The sequence below is a fragment of the Plectrocnemia conspersa genome, unplaced genomic scaffold (genome assembly GCF_051122295.1).
Source record: "Plectrocnemia conspersa isolate PC_06_02 unplaced genomic scaffold, ASM5112229v1 ptg000006l, whole genome shotgun sequence".
NCBI lineage: Eukaryota > Metazoa > Arthropoda > Insecta > Trichoptera > Polycentropodidae > Plectrocnemia > Plectrocnemia conspersa.
The window spans coordinates 3716213-3739056 of record NW_028277170.1 but is presented as its reverse complement, the minus strand read 5'-3'; the positions used below and the strand labels follow the sequence as shown (position 1 = coordinate 3739056).

Here is a 22844-nt window from a genome sequence, read left to right as displayed (position 1 = left end):
GTACATTCGTCTGGATTAAAGCCAGGACCAATGCGGTCTGTTTCCAGACCATAAAGGCACAACGCACAACTCTAGCGTTGTGCAATTAAAAATGCATAAATCATATGCAGCCGGCCGACAGTCGTTATGGATGCACTAATGAATTGTCTGGAGAGTATATACATATATGTGTATTTTTGACGGCCCCCCTTTCATAAAACCGTTTTTTATTTATATTATAATTTTAATCTGAAACGGCGATATAATTACATTTCGGAAAGCCGGTAAATTGGTGTCGATGTTCCGGATAAGGATCTGACAGGACACCCAACAACCGGTGATGACATCATTAAAGCCAGCGATGGCCGTTTTGATGTCCGAGACATTGTCACTTCTTTTAATGGTTATTCGACGGTGTCGTTTAGTGACGATAACAGTGGGTCGACAATAAAACCACAGTTTTGATGACGAAACTATTAAACGTCTCGGGATATAAACTGCAGGCGTCTAAAATTTCGGTTCAAATAATACAAAAAAGGTATCGCCAATAATCATAAATAAGATTGAAACCCTATTACTTATATACACTTTTAAGTTAGGGAGCAAGGTTATCTTTGCAAGGTATCTGCTTATCGTATCAACATATTATACAAAATAGCATAAATTCCAAGCAGTAAACTTTGAGAGTCGAAAAAATCATTGTTTATCAAATACAGTAAATCATGTTTAATTTATAACCGTCGTAAAAATATGTGTAGTGTACAACATTTTTTATTTCACATTATATATAATGCGAGCAAATTTGGAGTCGTGTACACCGGAAGCCCGCGTGCAATGTACGATCTTGTTTTTTATAAATCATAATTAAATTTATGACTTTATATTTAATTTTATACTTTAATAATGACAATGTTATAGGGTTGCTCTTGATCTTATTTTCTAAAAATAATTTTATTAGTTGCAATGCATGAGCAATGCAAACATGTTACAATAGTAACCTATAAATGTATTTACGATCAATAAAACAACATAAACTATAGCTTAACGTTTCAATGGCAGTTTATAGTGATATTATAAATAATTGTGATTTATGTAACTAATTAAAGTGCATGTAATATTATTAAGTAAATAAATTCTTACCCGTTGAAAGGATATCCTGCAAAGGCTGTGTCATAAGGGTGGTAAACTGAAGGATAGGGCCATGACGCTGCTCCAGCAGTTAAATTTTCTTTCAGTTCTATGCTGACCGCCTGAAAGTTTAAAATATATACACACATTAATATAAATAAGCTATTTTATATGATAATAATAATCTCAAATACAAGATTAATTTTCAATGGAGAAAATTCACAGACATGAAACATCTAAGTAGAATCTGCTTCTCTTTCAAGACTTTCACACTTACTGTCTTAATCATAGTTTTACTGAACATTATCAGCAAATTTGCTTTTTTCACCTGTGCCCAAGATAAAACTATTTTATTGTATGAATAGTAATCTCGATATAATAAAACAGTTTATTTGTAGCGTGAAGAATGAAATGGTTGACAGTTGACAGTCGTAACTAACGCGCGCCGTTAAAAATTTACTTTATTGCTTTATTTATGATGATACAATACAAATAAACACCGTTAGTTTTTCATCCATGCTTTTTTTAAAAACTTTAAATTATTAATCTGGAACTACATATCGACGAACCGTCATTATATTTCAACTCTGAACCCAATAAATATCAATCCATTAACAATTAAATCTGACAAACGTCATGAATCAATTACTTGTCATTATCTTATAAATTATGATGTATTTTTACGTAAAAGTACAATTGAATACTAATCAAATAATTATCCTTATCTAATCATTTAAATAAGGTTTTCTTATATATATTTTAATTAGTAAATAGTGTTAACATCTGTGCTAATTTGTATTAAAGCATTGGTAATAATATATAATGATCATTATTATATAAATTGAGATTTTAATCTTTCCAGATAACGACGTTCTGGTCCTTTTAAAACATGTAAGAATATTATCAAGTAGCACAAAAAACATTTATCAAAAAGGAAAGCCTCAAACGTTTTTCGAAACAGAAATACATAAAATGAAACCATTACAGCACAAGGAAGTGCAAAATCTGGTAAATCAAAAAGATCCATATATTTTGCACAACGATATTTATTAATTTATTTTTATTTTATATTCCAAATCTGACCATCATAACATGAAAAGTTTCCCCAATGCATCATAAATTAAAAACAAAACAGTTATTTTGTATAAATAAAATAGATGAGCAGCATCTTACATATTTTATTCTAGCTCCTCATATCTATAGCTGAAAAACTTGGGTTTATCGACTCGTTGAAAAGCAGGATGGTTTGTGCAAGAAGAGCGTTCTCAAACGCTGGCGTCTTGGATAAGAAAAAGGGACGCGATCGCGACTTTAGGGCGCTCTTAATCCTTGGAGTAGTGAGTTAAGTTATACGTATTTGTTAATGAGTTTATTTTATATAAATTTCCATATTTATTTCTGTTGTTATTTATTTATTAATATTTTATATTTCATTTAAAATAAATTATAAAAAAAAATGATTCTTAACGTTTTATTTATTTCAATACGTTTTGTATTAGTGTGTTTTAATAATTTAATAATTAAAGTACGTTAATTTAATTTAATATTTTTTATATATTACACATATTATTTGGTTTATGTATTTTTTTTATATCAATTCAGAGGCTCTCAATACTTTTTTTTTAAATTATTACTAAATATGTTTTTATGATAATTTATTTTTTACTCTTTAATTTATTGATATTATTTTCTATAAAAATTGCTTACGTTAAATCAAATTTAAAAAAATAATGTTTTTTATCTATTATTGCTTTAGTTATATATGTATGTATATCACTATATGGAAAATTTTGTTTCGCCGTATCGACCGCCGTATATGTACGGCGATACCGCTCAAATGATTAAGCTCGTCGAGCAATGACTGATTGTCAGCATCGCCTCTAAGCAACTTTAATAAGTAGACGCTACGTCAAGAATACAACGAATTGTATCCCATCACAAAATTATTTATAACAACAAGTATACTACGCTTCACTTGAATATTAAGAAATGCAGCCATAATAAAGAACGCAATAAATTATTGAAGTGACACGTGCTCCGCATAACGAAGCCGAGCATCCTCGACGACTTATTGAAAATTTTGGCGATGTGCATAGAATTACTTATAACAAACTTTGTTGAACGATTTTTAAAAATCATTTAAGATTTTAAAATTGAGGGATTTTGTCACTATTTAGTGTTAGTGACCGTGGAACGACGCGAACGAAACCCGTGTTGTTTATTTACCGACGCTTTTCGACAGTAATTGTAGATGATATGTGAATAATTATTTTAAGCAACTTTGCAGCAAAATTAATTGAGTTAAGCATTTTTTAATGTCTCCTGATTTTTAACTATTGTAACAACTTTTTCTTCAACAACCGTTTTAGTTTAAAAAATACGTTAGGTTTTTTAGCAGATATTATTAAAGTATTATAATCGAGTTGAATCGCGTGGCACTGTTTCGTGGCAAATCAGCTTCATTGCTGACTGCATTCAAATTAGTCTGCGATAGTTAGTGTGAACATAGAATGTAGTTAGTGGGATGGATTTTGCTTTGAAACCGTAAAAGTTCGTGTTTCCCCCCATTCAGCCAATACGGAACGACGATAAATAATATGGGTATAACATCCGATTACATAAATGCGTGTGTGTACTATCTCTGCACAAAAATATCCGATAATCCCACGGTGCGGTGCTACCGGTGCCCCCGGGTAAGTGTCCTATGACATGAACTCGCATGTCGCTTACGAATCGTGTCAAGCGGCCATAATCAAATCATCATCAGCGTGTGGAAAATGTAATCCAAGCAGAAGCCATACTTATGTGTATATTCGCATCGAAAATTACGACAATGTCATCAGCATTGCAAAAATATTAAAATTCCACAATAATTTTCTTAATTTTAAACCATTTTTTTTATTTAATATTAGCAACGAAAATTAATATTTATATATGAGCAATGTCATGCATTTTAAAGGTGAACATTATAATAAGATTTGTGATTAATAAATTTATGCTTTGGAACAATATTTTTAGTACATTGAAAGCAATGAATATGTAAATGTTAGTGATTCACAAAAAAATATAAGAAAATCTGCAGGTGCTACTATATATGAACTAGTCTGAAAATACACGTCATATACATAATATATGTAGCACATATACCTGCGTGCGTGTGAGTGTCGAAAAAGACTATGACTAACTCGCTAACAGTTTCACACCCTCGGGGTGTCGTAGTGGGAATCGCAACGTGTGAAGGGAAACCTTCCTCAGATGTAAAGATCGAAAACATCATTCACAATTTTAGGTGACGGTGTTTTACATGTGTCTAGAGACAGAGTAGTAAATGTATTAAAGTGTCTGCATACGTACATATATTATTTATATACATATGTGTGTGACATTAATTAAATGTGTTATGTGCATACAAATGACTTTTCTGTTAATAAAATGTTATATTTTAACATATTATTGTATTTATATTATTAGTTTATTTCTACTCATATACTAAATAAGGCCAAAAAGTAAAAATGATTAAGTAATATAAAATAAAATAAAATCTACTATAGAAACGTAAAAAATATAGAGTTATTGATTTAACCGTATCTATGCAGAATAAAATGATGTGAATTTATTTTATTAATTTAAATACATTTCGTTAAATGTTTACTTTATGATATAATATAAAGCATTAAGTGCTACATATTTTACTTAATTTAAAAAAAAATATGTATTAAGATTTGTATATAAACACGTATGTTTTAAAATAAAGTAAGTCTAAAAAAATAACTGATTTTAAAAGACCAGTCTTACAAATGCTTAACATGAATTTTTAAGTTGAGATTAAAATGTAGATTATTTCAACTCATAAATTACTTAATCTAAGAATAATTAAAAATATGTAATACACTTATTGATTCGCGTTATTTATTTATTAAAGTTAATTTATATACAATATGGTATGTATTTAAAAAAATAAAAACACTCGTTGCAAAGCAAGCAATCTATCATAATTATTCGACGGTTTACCAAGTGGTTGTTAGTAACAATATTAAACAGTATATGGGCACCACTATATTACAATTTAGTAATTACCCACAATATAGTGTATGAGTGTGTTAGAGTACCACAGAAGCGTTTATTGCTAAATTCGAAAGAAGAAAGGGTGAGATTTAATTTTTAATTCGTGTACATTTCCCATCACGAATCGAACAAACATAAATATGACACGAAATACAGTTGCAAAGTTGGAGCTAGATTGCGGCATTTCGTGTTCAGTTAGTTAGTTATGTCAGCGCGCTTTTTAACTGTCGTTATTCATTAAATTAACCAGTTATAATAGTTATGCGGATATTCACCGCTATCGCAAACTTAGTTTACATTTCGCACGCTTTAAATTCGTACTATGTCCAATTAACATATTTGTTTCCATCTTTTGTTACCTAAAAACACTCATACATATTTATTTGTTATACAAATTTTGTTAGAAACATATAAATAAATTGAGAAATTTTCGTGGGAGTTAAAAAAATTATAATAATTATTTTATACGACTTTTTTTATCAAATATGTTTTTTTGGTACATTAAAATGATATGCACTAACTAGTTAACAGTATAAAATATTTTTTTAAATATATATTTGAAATCTAGGGATTCATAGTGATTTTTACTTACTTTCTTTCTATATTTCGGCTGCATTTTCCCGCCATGATCACGAAATATAGAAAAAATGTAAGTATATATATATATATATTTTTTTTTTAACAAAAAAAAAAAATATATATATATATATATCTCGATCTTTCGCTGTTTAAAAATTTTCCATATAGTGATATATATATATATACATATATAACTAAAGAAATAATAAATAAAAAACATTATTATTTTTAAAAAAGCTTTCGTTGTCGATAAATAAGTAAAATAAAAATGTATAACAAATTTCTAGATTGGCAAATTATGGCAAAGTAACTAGGTCCCATCTCAGATTCTAAACTTTCGTGAAAATCTCATATAAATAAATGATTTCTAAAAAATAAAACAACCAGAACATAACTATAAAGTAAATTAAATATCAAAAGCAAAATATTTATCTATAAATTTTTAATAAAAACCGCAATTTCGTAAGCTTTTATGGTTGAGGGATAAATAATTAGTGCATATTAAAACTAAGTCAAAAAAAAATATTTTGTAATATTTTGTAGAAAATAGTTCAAGACATAATTGTACGTGCAAAATTATGATAGTATTTAATTTGTTATATTTCAGTTAATAATAATAAATATTGTAACAACGATATAAACGTCATTAATAAAAATATGTATATTTTAAAATATTATATAAATAATAAGAGTTTATAAAAAAATTGATCATTAACTTATCAGTTAATATTACGATTACTATAAACGGCATTGTTATTCGCACACATTGTGTTTTTTCTTCTTTTACAAAACACGATCGTGTCAAAGTTCAACGCTACATTGCGATTGTCAAGGATGTAAATATGCAATCGGCGTGTATGTGTAATGTCAAAGCTGATAAATATTTATGTAACGAACCGTTTAGCCTTTTGGACACGTGTAAGAATTATTACAATCGAAACGACAAAATTAGAACGCTCGGGTCATCGCTGCGTGTATCATAATGTGTGTGTATGTGTTTATGTTTTTCGGCGAAATCATCGACGTGTAATGTATTGTAAATTACAATTGTGATATAAAGATGTTATTGCAGCTATGAAGAACCAAAGTATGACACTACATTTATTCATATACTTCTGTAGGATCTCATATAATAAATTTAAAAGTCGGTTTCTAATAAAATATAGTAACCGACTTCTTTAATAATATTTTTGTATAACCACACGTATTGGCACTGCTTATTAAATACCCATATATTATATAATTTCATTATGTATTATCCGAGCACAAAAACATCAAGGTGTGTTTACGTTGGCAGCAACGTGACCGTGTCGTTAGCCCGATGGATTACCATTGTTAAGGGTTGGTAACAATATAATCTCCCCTAAAGATGTTTATCCTATACCTATATACGCCGCGTGGAATTTTCTAAAGTCTCGTCCGTTCAACTATGTTCATTGTCGGAGCTGTCAGCTTTATTATTGTTCAATTTCACATATTAAACCGTTTATTTGTAACCGGAGGAGGAGTCATTCCGGAATTCGTGAAAGAAGATTATTATTTATTTATTTTTATGATCAGCTTTGCCGGGTGGCCTGCGATGCAATACGAGTTAAAAATGTTTTAATATTAAGTTAATAAAATATTTAGCAAATACAATGTAAACTGTGAACAAAAAAAATGCTCTAGTTACAATAATCGGAGAGGTTCAGTAACATATTCGCATTTTAATTTATAGGACAACGAAAGCTTGCAATCAAATTTTATCTAATCCATTAAGGTTTAGTTTTTTTTAAATAATATATATTTAAATAAGACGTAAGATTTATTTTAGATCTATTTGTTGTAAGAGGAACATTCTTTGCAGGTAATGCTTTTAGAAATATTTTTTTATATTGCAAAATAATGTTAGCACTATTTTTTTTGTTGGCCTCATGCAGTCACGGCTTTTACATCCCTGATTTAGACTTTATTATATCTATTACAATTTATAACATTAATTAGCATCGAAATTAAAACATTTATTAGTTTTGTAGCATAGATACATTTTTACTGAAAAGCTAATTTATTTTTAAACTTTACATAAAAAAGCTATTATATTTTCTATGAAAGATATATAAAACCATATCATAATTTTACATATAAATTTTTGTGGCACGAAATTGTATTCAAGTTGCATCTAATACTATTTCATAAGTAAAGTTTTGCCTAACAATTATACTATAGCATTACATTTAAATTTAAATTAGACGAAAATTAATTACAATTGTAGTTAAGAAAATATTTTAATTTTTGTAGCAATTTAAAAAATAGTTCAGTTTTAATTTCTCAAATACATACACTATAATTTTTTTTAGGTCATTTCTCAAAGTGTAAATGTTGAAAAATTATGTATTAAGTGAAAATTTGTACAAAAAAAATCGGCTATATATATATATTATTTGTGTTAATCTTTTTCTGTAGTATACTTATATAATATTATTTTAGCAATAATTTTTGGGAAATTTAAAAATAATTAGAAAATCTGTAAAAAAATGCGACAAAAAGAATAAAAATGATTGCAGTTCTTTACAAGCGTAGCCAAATAAAAAAATGTATCTACTGCTTAAAACTTTCAAATTTTCTTTTAAATAAAAATTATATCCGCCATAAAATATTAACAACGTTGCAAGTACACTTCAAACTATTATGCAAAATAAAATTATACAATCTATAATACTAAGCTGTGTAGTATTAATTCAGCGTTAACGTTCTATGATATTTGAATACTCGTAATTTTACATTGTTATCAGGTCAGATTGTAATGGGTCAGATTTCAGAAATAGCGTTGCTGTTTATAATACACAACTATGTATTATGTAACAACTCAAAATATTAAAAATGTGCTAAAACTGTTTTATGAACAAAATAAACTTTCAATGTAATTTAATTTAAAATGCATAATTCTACTTATGTTACATATATTTTTTTGTGATTAAAAATATATTCTAATGATAAAAGATGTACCTACTTCTAAAAACATTTTCTTTAAAAACATACGTATTTATAGATAAATTTAATATAAATTATTTCTACCCTGCCTGCTTTGCGCTAACGTCATACGTTTTGATTCAACGGATAATCCCTTATTAAAATGTGAACACTTTTATAAGGTACACGCCGTATAATGTTACACTTACAAATCTATATTCGTGTAGGCATATCGATTTTGTAAACGTGGCATGTAGTACATTCTGCAAAACTACTAGCGTATATATATGTATAAATATTCTTATGCTACATAAGCGTTATGCAAGACACACTAGAATTAGTTACACAAATATCCTTAGCCAGACAATTGCAAGCGTTAATTACCGATTCAGAACCGGCCTTATATAATAATATATATATAGGTACTTGGTACATGTGTATGAACCCAGCGTATAGCCAAGACGAACACGACCAAGCCATCATCGGCGAGATTGCAAACCATTAATAGACACTGATCATTTAATTTACGCCATGTACTCAATTAGATACCACTCAACTGTGGCTCGTGTCGCCTTGTAACCGATAAATGGCGTGCGGTTACTAGCGAGCGAAAAAAAGTTAAGTGACCGCTGATTTAAACCCCATACTTGCCAATTAACAGAGCACTGGAAATGTTGGAATTGTTTCAATTATGTGTGTGTATTAAACTAAAATCAAACAAAGTGCATTTGGTAACTAATTAACTAACTAAAAGATATTATATTTTTTTTATTTATCGCATCGACTTATTGAGAATTTTATGTCATTAAAAAATATGTTGGAAATAAAAGATCTAATTAAAAGAGATATATTTTTCGCAAAAAAACTCTATAATGTTTTTTCAGAAATGTATTTTTTTTACTTTTTTTTGTCAGAGTAATTATTAAATACTTTAATATTTGATAAACTACAAAGAAGTAATTTTAATTGCATATGATAATATATGTTGTAAAGTTATGATAATTAATGATACTTAGTTTATTTTCTTTAATATTATATATGTATGTGAAAATATAAATTAAAAAAATCACTAAAAAAAATAAAACTATTGCTTTAACAATATACTCAAAATTATTTCGTATTGCATTTTAATAAATATTTTAATTTTACTGTAAAAAATGGTTCCTAGTCTATTTTGGCATCCAGATTATATATAATATATTAAAGTATAAAAATCACTACAATTTTTTTTTGTAATGACAAAATACTGCATTTTAATATTCAATATAACATATATTGCTACAATATAAAATAAAAACAGTATTTTTAGTTCTGTTTTTTTTTTTGTAATTTTATATTATTTAATTTTATTAAAATATATAAAATAATTATTTAATAAATAATCCTGGGTACGAAAGACCAGAAAATATAGACAACGATGTTCTGGCTGCAGAAATGCAAGCAAATTTTATTGAAACTATTTATTAGCTGGCAGAGAAGCTAAGTCAGTGCAATTTAACATTTCATAGTCACATTCATAAGGTTGGGAAGGTTTGAAGACAACGTACATGGGTCTCACACGAATTGAAATATATCGCATATCCCAAGAGCTTCTGGATCTTAAAATCATATTTTTTCGATCATCTGATAACCAATAATGAGAAATGATTGATGTATGACAACAATCGACTTATAAGAAAATGATTATACAAAGGCTAAATTGCAAAATAAAGACCGGACTTATTGTAAAAAATATATTTTGCTTGTATGGTAAGATTGCAAAGGGACTATGCATTACGAAACACTCAAAACAAGTCAAACAATAATAGCAAGCTTTTATTGCGATCATCTGGATCGTTTGTACGAGAAAATATAACACGGTCATTGTCAACCCATCAAGCCTCCAAATGCCTCCAAAATTTAATCAAATATAATTATATAGAGGTGAGAGAATCATAAAAATCAAATAAAAAATCGCCATTAATTTTAGGATTACCTAATTTATTTAGTATTATTACAATAAATAGGAATTCTATGAGTATAATAATAAATTATTAATATATAAATTTCTGTATTTAAAATTTGTAAATAAGATAATAATACTGAAGTGATGTTTTTTTTAAATACATCCAATCGATTAATTTTTAATGAAAAATGTTATTATTAAAGCATATGAAATAATACAAATAAATTAATATTTTGCACCTTCTTTATTTATATATAGATGATTGTTGATAGTTTATAAAACAATAGCTTTATGTATAATTTATAATATTCTGCTGCGATGTTTCAAAATTTATTACATAACACGTCTTCTTCACAAAAGCTTTTCTATCCGTGATAAAGTCTGCTTAGTATTAAACACTATTGTATTAAAATTTATTAACAAGTGTTCTTTAAACAAAATTTAAGCTTTGGATAATTTTGAGAAGACTAAATCAATTTTATATAAAAATATGAAATTTTGAAAATACTTTTTGTAAAAAATACAAAAAATTAAATGGCCGCTCAGTCGAGTGGTTCTATTAACAAATCGGTGAACGCTATGTCACGTGTTAAATTCCCATCGTTGCCATTTCACTATATAGAATGCACAGTAGCGACTCATGAAAGTGTTTTTTTTTTCTTTAATAAATCTGTATTTTTTATTGTATTTAAACGCGTTTAACTGCTCTTTTACATATATAGATATAAATACGTCCAAAGGTAAATGATTAAAAAAATTGTCTAGATACGGCAACGATGGGGACATAAGTTCTTGGTGGCAAAGTTTTGTTTGAGCTTTTCTGAACTCTAAATGAAAAGTCTGGCGACGTCTTAGTAAGATTAGTTTGCTCTCCAGCTCGTTCTCTATATCATTTCATTTCCCAGCCGACGTTTTAGAAAAAAATTCAGACATTTTGAAACTTTACCGTCTAGTCGGCTCCAGAAAACAAATTTTCACCATATCGACCCACCCTCTCCCTGTTACTCCGCAGATGAAAGAGCAAATATTCCCTTACTGCTCGCTGGAAGCGTGTTGCATATCCTGCATTTCCTGCAATTATTCGGAGCAACTAGTTTCGACGATGTTACTACGCTTCCGGGATATAATTTCGTCCCCAGGCTACGAACGAAAGTTTCGATGAAGCAATCTACCTGAAAGTACGCGTGATAGTGTGAGCATTTTCTCAACCATGACAATATTATAATTAAAACTGTAATACTGAAAGCAGTATTGTTATCAAAGTTTGTCTGTCTCATATATATGACATTAATTTCTAGGTCAATAAAATTTTATGTAAATGCTTTTCAATTTAAACTATTCCATAAAATACAATTTAAATAATTATCTATGTATTTAAAACGAAACAATCAACGTAAAATTTGATAAAATACTTTTCAGTGCTGTAAATTTATTTACTGCACGTAGCATTATTTAAAGCCACTTAATACACATGGTAGGCGACTAAATTTAAAACATTTAAAATAATTTTAAAATACTATTATTTATTTTACAGGCGTTGTTATCCTTTTGCCCGATATTTCTATATTGTATTCAAAATAAACATACCACTATACTTAGGGCTTAATTTTAAAATAAGTGATAATGTAGTGTTCAGAGAAATTATCTCTTTAACCTCACATATCAATCTATCTATGTTTCAAAACTGACTTCTGTGTTTATTAAAAATAATTTTAATAGTATAAGAGTCACTTCTGAGTAAGAAAAAACGCATAAGCGCTGAATCTATTAACTTTTCCATTGAATTCCTTAAAATATAGTGCAAACATTTGTGATCAAAACTAAACTTATTTATTGAGGTAAAGTGATAAAAAAATCGAGTTTCTTATATTTAATTTTTTTTACTTTTCTCTAGTTATTTTTTAAATATGATCTTCTCAAGTCGCATAAAACGCTCAAAAACCGGTTGACGTCAGTAGACGTCCATAGAACTAGGGAAACATGACTGTCAACTGACGTCCATAGCATCGAAAGGGTTCAAAATATGTGTGCGATAAAAAATATTTAGCATAAAATAAATATATCTATTTATCTGTAAAAGTATTTATAAATATAAAAAAAAGAAATAAAATATGAAAATGTAAAAATCATGTATAAAAAATTGCAAATAATACACTAATATAAATTAGAAATTGATTTAAATCAAATACAGATTTTGTATGGAAAAAGTGTTTAAGACAAATATTAACAGAAATTAAATATATAAAGTGAAATTATATTGGATCATTTGGAATACATTTTCACCGGTATATATATATTTTTACTATTGAGAATATAATATATCTGGCAGGTGCTAGTACAATTATATGATTTCAACTTTTTAATATGTAACCCAAATCTAACCCAATGATTTCTAAAACTAAGTTTTATCACTTTCATTAGGTCAAGTCCAAAAATAAATTAAGCCAAATCATGTCTCAGGGAAAAAAGGTGGAAGAAGAATTACAGATCTCGCATATTTCTCTATAGTTTGTCTGCACTTGTATATTAAACTGTTTTAAAAATATGATAGCTTTCCTTACCGATATTACTAGGGACTGATCAAAGTATATTCAAACCGTATTTTGGTCAATAAGAGCGCAAAAACAAGTATCACTTCTCAGAAGTTGAAAATTCACGGCAAAAGCAATAAAATCGTGTCGGCGCCGTCGCAGTGGGAACGCTCCAAATTATGAATATTGATGAAATGGATAACTCTTGAACTGACTGTGTTAACGCAAATATAGAAGGTGGGTGCTTTTGAAAACAATGTTCCACTACTTTTATTAATTATATGTATAATATTATATTATATAAAAATGGGCTGAAGGAAATTATACCTGAAATATTTAATTCAGTTCAGATTCGTTATTTGAGGTTTAATTTTTTTTGTTAATATATTCTTGCTATGATTTTTTTATAGTTCCTCGAGGATAACGGCTCCGTGAATTCCCCCCCCCCCTCTTTCCTTTTAGGCATGCCTTCCGGTCTTCTCATTTGTACTAATGATAGCTTATTTACCAGATCAATTAAATGTCAAATATATCAGATGAGTTAGAAACTTACCGAATTTGGGTAGAAGGGCGGCTGGTCACCCGCCAGGGCCGGAAAGTAAGCCGCCATCCCAGCGGCTGCTGCTGCGTCCGTATAAGGGGCACTGTACACGGAGAGCGGCACACCAGCCGATGCCAGCCTTTGATAGCTAAAGAGTTCGTATTGGCAAGAGCACACCGTCTGACCGGTGATGGGGTCTTGGAAGATGGGTCGGCCGGTGTCGCAGCACCGGGGGCCAGCGCCGCCGGCCGCTGCCAGTGGCGGCGGCGACGACGCTCTGCCGTCGGGGGCGCCAGATGGGGCTCCGCCTGCCCCAGACGAAGCCGGCGCCGGCGACGAGTTCGAAGCCGTCGAGATTCCGCTCTGTGGACAAAGCAAAAGAATCATTGGGCCTTCGGGCACGCTCAGAGCAAAGACATATCTTCAAGTTATTAAAAATATTAATACTAATAATATATATAAATAAAAAAATGCATTATAACCGCAGTAGATCTTGGATCGAGGACGCTTTTTATATTAACGTTTTTTTTATTAATTTTTTGAAAAACGGATTTGAACCAAACCTATCCCTGAACTCAAGTCAAAAATATTATTTAATATTAAAAAAACGCATTAATACAAATGTCGCTATTATATTACATATATACATGTATTAAGCGTTAGTGATAGTATGCTTAATTAATTTTTAAATAAAATGTACATATATTCTATTTATTATATGGTAGTAAGAATATTAGTTTTTAGCTCTCTAATTTATTTTTAAATACAAAGAAAGTTAAGAACCGCTGATTTTCATATATATCTCGATCTCTTAAGTAAGAAAAAGATAGTAATATTTTGATTAATGTATGTACAATCAATATGATTAACATCACTCATTACTATATTTTAAATAAAATAATTTATATAGTAATATACCGAAAGTTATTATTTGTTAGTATCTTAAGAAGTATTATTCCTTATGTTTAAAAAAGCTTTAGGGTTAAAGTACAGAGTGGGCCATAACTATAAGCGGTTTGGAATAAATAATTAAAAAAACAATATAAATCTTTATTATTCCATATTAAAGTAAACATTCAGGAAAATCATATCTTAAAAATTAAATTATTCAAACATTGTTTAAATCTGAGAGCGCGTGGAATAGCAGCCATTTGTTCTCAAATATAATCTTTCAATTGGACTGTCGTAGCTGGTTTTAAGTATCCCCAGAGAAAATAGTCAGGACTCTTGGGAGGCCATGGAAACGAGTTTTCACGAATTTGAGGTCCAGATTTTAACAATGTTTTTAACACCTAAAAAATGTTATTTTTAAGATATGATTGTCCTGAATATAAATTTAAAAAAATTTGATAATATTTATAGTTTTTTTTAATAATGTATTCCAAACCGACTTTATGGTCCACCTGTATAAGCATAGTAAAAATACTTACAGATGTATAAAATAATTATATTTTATTGTACACACATAAAATATAAAATCTAAATTAAGAAAAAAAACACATTTTTTGTGTATTGTTATATTATATAATATATTGTTTTTTGACCATTGTGACGTATTGTATCACAATTGTATTAATTCGATTTAATATGATGCAGCAAAAAAAATATTTTTTGAACAACTAGTGCTCCTTATCTGTACAGATTTTAATTTATGTTTTAAGTCATATTTTTTATTCAAAATAAAATAAAGATGGAGACAGCAGTAAAAATACATCATAGAAATAGAATTTTTTAATATACATTTTTATAAATAGACTTATGTGGATATTATTAAAAAAAAATCACGGTTTTATTTTAATAAAGCATTTCATGGCTACTGACTGTGACTATAGAGACTTTTTTAATAATGTGTATACAAAGTTCCATATAAAAATCTGGTAATAAAACCGTTGAATAACTTAAAACATATAGTATGTGGTAAAATCATAATTTTCTTAGAAAGTATGTATTGTAAATCCTTCGTTAAGACAATACGTTATTTTGGGTTAGACATATTCAGTGTTTTTTTTTATTTATAGAACGCAGACTATTTAAAAAAATATTTGGTTTATCTGGCGTGCGACGGCACAATTAAAAAAAATGCTCTAAGATCGTTTTCCTCCTATTATAATTTGGTATAATATAATACTAACCACAAACTAGAATTGTCACTTGTAATGCTATTAAGAAAACTCCAAAAATAAATAGATAAATATTTTATTGATAAACTTTACGTCATATACTATGCTTTAATAAATAATAGTTGAGAGTTGGATTGCACTTATTTTCAGAATTACTTGCGACTGAGCTGAAGTAAATTACAATAATTGTAAGTACCTGATAGATATCATATTTAAAATCCCTTGTGTATTAATTTTAAGAAGCAATACATGCTCATACAAAAATAAAATTAACGTATACATAATTTATAATGGATCTAGAATTGATATATGACGTTCTCTGAGAAGTATCAGAATTAAGTTGGGATTTACAGGACCGCATCATAAACATGTAGAAGTGAAATAGATAACAAAAATACTAGTACAAATTTTTAAAGAAAAAAAATAAAACTATAAATGCGCTGTGATTTTTGCTTTCGTGTAGTTTTACTTCATGAGAAAGATTCAAGAAAGAATACTCCTATTTTATACAAAATTAAAAAGTCAATCGAAATTGGTCTTGCGTATAAAAATAATTCACTCAAATAGCCTGTAGTTAAATTAAGATATTTTAACTACTCTTTTTAATTTTAAATTAAAATCTGATCCAGAACAAAAATATTTATAATGGTTCTTATATGCTTTTTTAAAGTCTATGAAAGAATAAAAACTTGTAATACTTTTAATACAATGGTTTTAATCTTTAAAATATCTTTATAATCCTAAGGGCAGATTTGAGATAGAATGCTATTCACCGTAAGCGTTGATATTTGGTTTTCACTCAAAAATCTCGCTGACGCATTACGACCGCGCCGATTCGGCTTAACGGCAGGTTTAACGACTAAACCTCAGGTTTAATGAGTTTATCGAAAGGCTAAAATTCGCCATAGCCGGCACAGCTGCGCCATATTGCAATAGTAATTATTGTTTATTTTGAGCGATCGGAAATTCGATTCGCCCTATGTGGCTAAGCGGGTAAAAGTGAAGTGTTTGTCGTACAGATGACTACATTTTTTATTTGCAGCAGTTTCACGCTTCGGCAGGCACAGGGGAGTTTATTTATCGCAATTCGATACCTTTTCGGCGCTTGTGAAATAAAAATATAAAGATTTACTTAGACAAAATATATTCTAAAAGCTATATTTTAAAGCACTAGTTTTATTATTATCATCGAATTTTTTTTTAATAGTGTACAGTTTTTTTAAAAAAAATGTAAATAAAAGTAAAAATCTCAATCTCAAAAAAATAGTCTATCCTCTCTTTATTTTTTAAATGCGTAAACCGCGTACGGATCCTACCCTTTTTTTAATTTACAAGTGTGTAAAATTTATTAAAAAATAATATAAAATAAAATACTATTACATGTTAATTGAAATAATATATTGCCCGTTGAACAATATTTTAACTAATAGATAAACTTGTTTTTAAACGGTAGAATTTTTTGAATTAATATTTAAAACTATCTAACTTCTATTTACAAGAGTCCATTAAAATCAAATTTAGGACCCTTGTAGATAAAAATAAAGACACGACCATTTTATGTTTTTATAAAAATCCCCATATAGCAGCAGATAGACTTTAAAACAGAATAAAACCTATTTAACATCGTTCGACAGATAGCTAGCACTGCGCACTCCACTAAAAGCGTCGCAGTAACATTTTCTCGTAAAAGGAAAAAAGTTGACTCAAAAAAACTGTTGATAAATTAATAAAATAAAAATGTAAAATAAATTTATAGATTGGCAAAAAAAGGTTAAGTACTTGCGTTTCATTTAGTTTTTCCCTATCTTATTTAATTGTTTTACGGTAAATATCATAAAAAGAACTTTAGATTTTATATCAAAATTGAATACAAAAATACTTAATTTGTAGTTGCATTAAAAACTCGCGACTAATAACAAATTACTTGCAAAAGAAATTTTCAAAGGCAAATTTTACTATATTTATTTTTAAAAGACGGTATTGATTTTATTAAAAATATCGATCTAGTTTAATTTAACTCAAAGGATTATGAAAATTTTCCGTATCAAACGAAATTTACAGTTATCATGCCTATATGTTCGCTTTTAATTATTAATAATATTTTATACAGTACAAGGGCTTTTGAAACCCCCGATTTGATTTAATCTTGTTTAAAAATCTCGACTCACCAGTATACTTCACAAGAGCAGATTTTTGTTCCATAATTCAATTTACCATAAGTCTGTTTGTACACCACCGATGCTCGCACCCTTTTTTCTTTTGATTCTATTAGCGCAACAAAAAAATGTCGCCGATCTAGTTTTCAGCCCTTAAAGGTGTTCCAATCCCCGCCTCGAATGTACCCTACCCAAAAAATCTCAATACTATCGCATCGAAAATTATATAATAAAGCCTCCCCGCGTCTCTTTAATGCGTCTGGATACTATCCTATAAAATGCATGCATTGCTGCGAAATGATCTAAACAAGGAGACAGGGGGACGAGAGGTGGAAAGAGGGAGGGGCGTGTTTGGGTATAATATTAAAATGACATTTAAAACACATTAGGGACGTGTAATAATCCGTACAGACCGTACAATAGTGCACCTTTATTTATGTATGGGTTTATTTTTTCTGGTCTTCTCTTTTATCATCATCATGGCGTCTAATGTGTTCATATTCAAAACGAAACGGCTTCCATGTGTCGAAATTAATCATTCGCTAAAAGGGGAGTGTTGTTGGTGTAAGGGAGCTGAGCTAACGACTTGTACAGCATCGGTGTATGATATGACAAAGTGCGAACAAAGTGATGGTATAACCCTTTCAGACTCAAGATGGACCAAGCGTTTAAAACCATTTTCAAAGAACACAAAACGTAAAATAAAAGTTTTGTAAATGTAAATTCCACTTTTTGATAAAAAAAAAGATACTTAATAATGCACTTTACACTAACGATTTCGATATATATGTAATAAAAAATTCACATTCAAACTGTTCTTTAGAATAGATAAACTGATTTAAATTTTGCATTTGATAAATCTAGATGATCTTATTATCAATGCATTACAAATAATTTACACCTAAATGTATCTAAATCCAAGTTATAATGTTTAATATTTAAATAAGTAATTTTAAAAAATATTAGCAAATAATATTTTTTTATGAATTGATAAAAATATTTTAAGTAATCAAAAATAGTATTTTTACTACAAAGTGTATCTGACAGTAATAAAAATGTTTTAGTTTCACGACAATCAAATTTGTTACAGTTCAAGGAAACGATAATCTTTGGCACACAATTTATCATTATTCTGCGTGTTTTGACATAAACTTTATTTAATTATTATATAATAATATAAAATAAGAATATATCAAATCAGTTAAATTTACAAGTATATATATAAAATATAAAAAACATACATAGTATGAAAATTTAAAATAGCAAGATAATTAAAATATTATGAATTAAAATTGCATAAAAACCATTAAATACTCTAAATCAAATAATACAATCATTGCGTAACAACTGAATTAATTATCCATTGTATTTGTATACCGACAATGTATAAACTGAATCGTAATAAATATTAATGTAATTAGTATAAACGAGTCGTTCGATATACTTTTAGTTAATGTAGTAATATGGTAAAACGTATATGCAAACTAAGGTCGAGTGTTAGTCACAGAAGGTTATTTCTACGAGTTGGCATTCGATATGCAAAAAATATATACTCTGAGTATTCGAATAAATTTTAGCTATCAACTTATATAATTGATTTTAATTTTGTGTGTAGTAACAATTTTATTATTGAGTGAATTAAATATAAAATAATATTTATAGAGCGATATAAAAATATCTTATTATTATATTTTTTGATACAACCATATTTTATACATTAATAATTAAAAATCTGTTTATATTTATTGGTAATTCTAAATATTTTTTGCATCTCAGATATTCATAAATATTTAAATTATTTAAAAAAAAATAAAAAAATCACTTTAAAATACTGTATATAGAAAACCAGATAGTATATTTTAAAAATTCATAAAACAGAAACTGCATTTCAGTATATTTGCACACTTTCCAATATTATGCGTAAATTTTAAATTAGATTTATTTAAGTGTCTATCAGTATTTTATATGTTCATAACTGCATATTCTGCACTCTAAGAATATGCCCTGTTTATGCTGTTTTTTTGAAGAGTACTTTTATTTTACCGTATAAAGCATACAAAAAATAAATTAAAACAAAAATTTTAGATGCGTAGCTTTATAATAGTCTTTGCATCTATATTTATATTAAAAAAACAGATTTTAATGCACTGATATTGAAAAAACAAGCTCAGTATTCACAATAAGATCCATGATCCATGGGTAGCAAAGTACAAAAAAAAATTGATATTTTTTGTCAACTTTGATTTGGCCTTTGAATCTTTTGAAAATAAAACAACTTTTCCTAAAGAAAGTGCTTAAAAATTATCTGTATCATAGATATCTATATTATTAGTCATTGGATATAGACTAGGCTTATTTATCTAACTTGGTATTTTCCCGGTTGTATTTATTAAAAATATTTTATTTAAAGATTATTTTATTATGGTTGTTTCAAACCATCGTTTATAATCGTTACAAAACTTTCACTCTAAAAACAATGGCTGGAAGTTAGATTATTTTTGTTTGTGATTTGATTGAAGCAATAAATCATTTTTGATCTTGTCGGCGAAAACATCTTGATGCGAAATGTCAAGAAGTTTGAGAAACTTTACATGAGTATATAATAAAAAAATATGATGTTTGCCAACCCTATCTGTAATATAAACATTTTATGGCATACTTAAATCGTTTAAAATAACTTTATAATGAATTACTCGAAGATTTCTCGTGCGACATTTATACTTATGCATGTGCGCTTATAAAAAAAACACTTGTAATAACAGGATTTTTTTAACCAGTTCACGTCGAAAGAATGCAAACTGCATTTGTAAGCGTTCATATTTACTTATTAAATCTCTGAGACTATTTAATAAACGAGACTTTATAAACGAACCGATAAATACAACTACTTCTAAAAAATGAGATAAAAAAAGTATTGCAAAATATTCTTCAAAATTACTTTCGGGTTATTTTACATGTCTCATAAAAAATATGTGTAAACCTAACAGGAAACAAAGCGTTTGAACAAATAATCGATAATAACATTTCCGTGTTTCGCCTGTATGTGTGTATGTGTATAAAATAAAATAAATAATAACGCACGTGAATAAAGTCCCTGGCACGTTTGTACGACCGACAAACCGCGACATCGACTCGCAGTATTAAGTGCAGAAATGAAAATTAATTAACGCACTTTAATGCATCTATAGTGCAATTTATTATTTTAATAGAGCTTAATGGAAATGTTTTTTATCAAAAATTGGAAAAAAATCGAATAACTTTTTATTTTGATAAATACTTATATCTGATTTTATTGGACCTAATATTGGACGAAGACATTCGTGGTAAATACAGTAGAACCCCCAATAACACGGTAAATAAAGGACGTGCTATTAGGGTGTTGTGTTATTTATTTTTTTATTTCGATTGCAGACTTATTTGGTACATTACGTATGATTTTAATTTTATTTTTTGAATAAGTTTAAACTGATACAAATATTAATTTGGGATTTTTTTAAGGTACTGTTAGACAGAGAACTGTGAAGCTATTGATTGAATAAATTCTTACTGGTGATATAACCCTTGAAAATGAGAACCATAAAAGACGTTCATAAACTGTTGATCTAAAAAAATATGAAACACTGCAAAAATAATAACAAGTCACAAGATCGAATCAAAGACCAGATTAAACCCGAGAAGATGACTCTAGCATCAGAGGTCGAAACGTTGGCAAAATAAATGAGCGAGCCCTTGCATCATCAAAAGCTAAGTAACGTGTTGATATCCATTAAAAATTCACACACTTGTGCATTGTGATAAAAAACGCGTAAATTTACAAATCACATTTCCCCTCTTTAAGTAAACATTCCACTGCTGTATCGATGGAATTAAGTCAATATTATACATCAGACTCTTTATAATTAATTAATGATCAACAACACCACAATTACGTTACATATATAGTAACTCGGTAATCAAGATGTTTTGCACTTGTAATTTTAAAAAAAAAATCAATATTTTAAATATGTAATTATCGTAATATTATCAATTTAATAAAAATAGTTTGCTTCTAAACGTCACCGCGAGTAAGTCACTCTCACATTTATTCCGAATTCGTGCCACTTCGCAGGTGAGCGAGTGCAAATTCGGTCTTTCCACATTTTCGTATGTGTGTGTGTGTCACAAACTTGTACGCGCGTAAATAAATGTATTTATGTACGAAAAGATAACCATATCCTATAATTATCACTGCTAAAACAAACCGAGCTTTTTAATGGCAATTAAGTTAAGGCAAACTGGTAGAATGTAGATGTTTAAGATATATAATATAACATTGTATACCATCACGTTTCATCTTTTAGGTGCAAGAATTTGTTTCATTATGTCGTTTTTGTATATGTAAGGATATCATAATATTTAAATCTATGTATGTACATATTCATTCAAATTACGTGTAAAGTTAATAATATAAAACAATGAACTCCAATTTGATTCACATATAGTGTAGCAAAATATTTGTACTAAACTAAGAATTACGCATATTTTAAATGCATATTTTTCTTTGAGAAGCTCTAAACATACTTCACTATTATTATTTTAAGACAAAAATTTTAACAACCGCAATTTATAATGCAGAATTTGCTCTGCTCAAACATACTACAGTTATTTTAATAGCTATTACTGCAAATAATATTTCAGAATCTTCAGCAAATTCTTTAATCCATAAATTATATATATTTTAAGCAATCTTTTTCAATGACATTTATATCTTTATATTCGTTAAACTGCTTTAATATAAACAATTTTTAACTAGAAACATCTTATATAATTTTTCAATCTTCTTAAAATATATAATTGTATTATTAATATTTT

At 28.2% G+C, this 22844-nt stretch overlaps 1 protein-coding gene across 3 annotated transcripts in view; it reads right to left on the bottom strand.

Annotated features, from left to right (window-relative positions):
* The window catches only part of mirr (iroquois-class homeodomain protein mirror), a 77041-nt gene that overhangs the window by 30924 nt on the left and 23273 nt on the right, over positions 1–22844 (bottom strand). For all 3 annotated transcript variants that reach the window (XM_088188204.1, XM_088188203.1, XM_088188205.1), the window contains 2 exons: positions 13730–14080; positions 1120–1229 (listed from right to left, as the gene is read on the bottom strand). In XM_088188204.1, coding sequence (XP_088044330.1) covers positions 1120–1229; positions 13730–14080 — 461 coding nt within the window. The remainder of the gene's footprint in view (positions 1–1119; positions 1230–13729; positions 14081–22844) is intronic.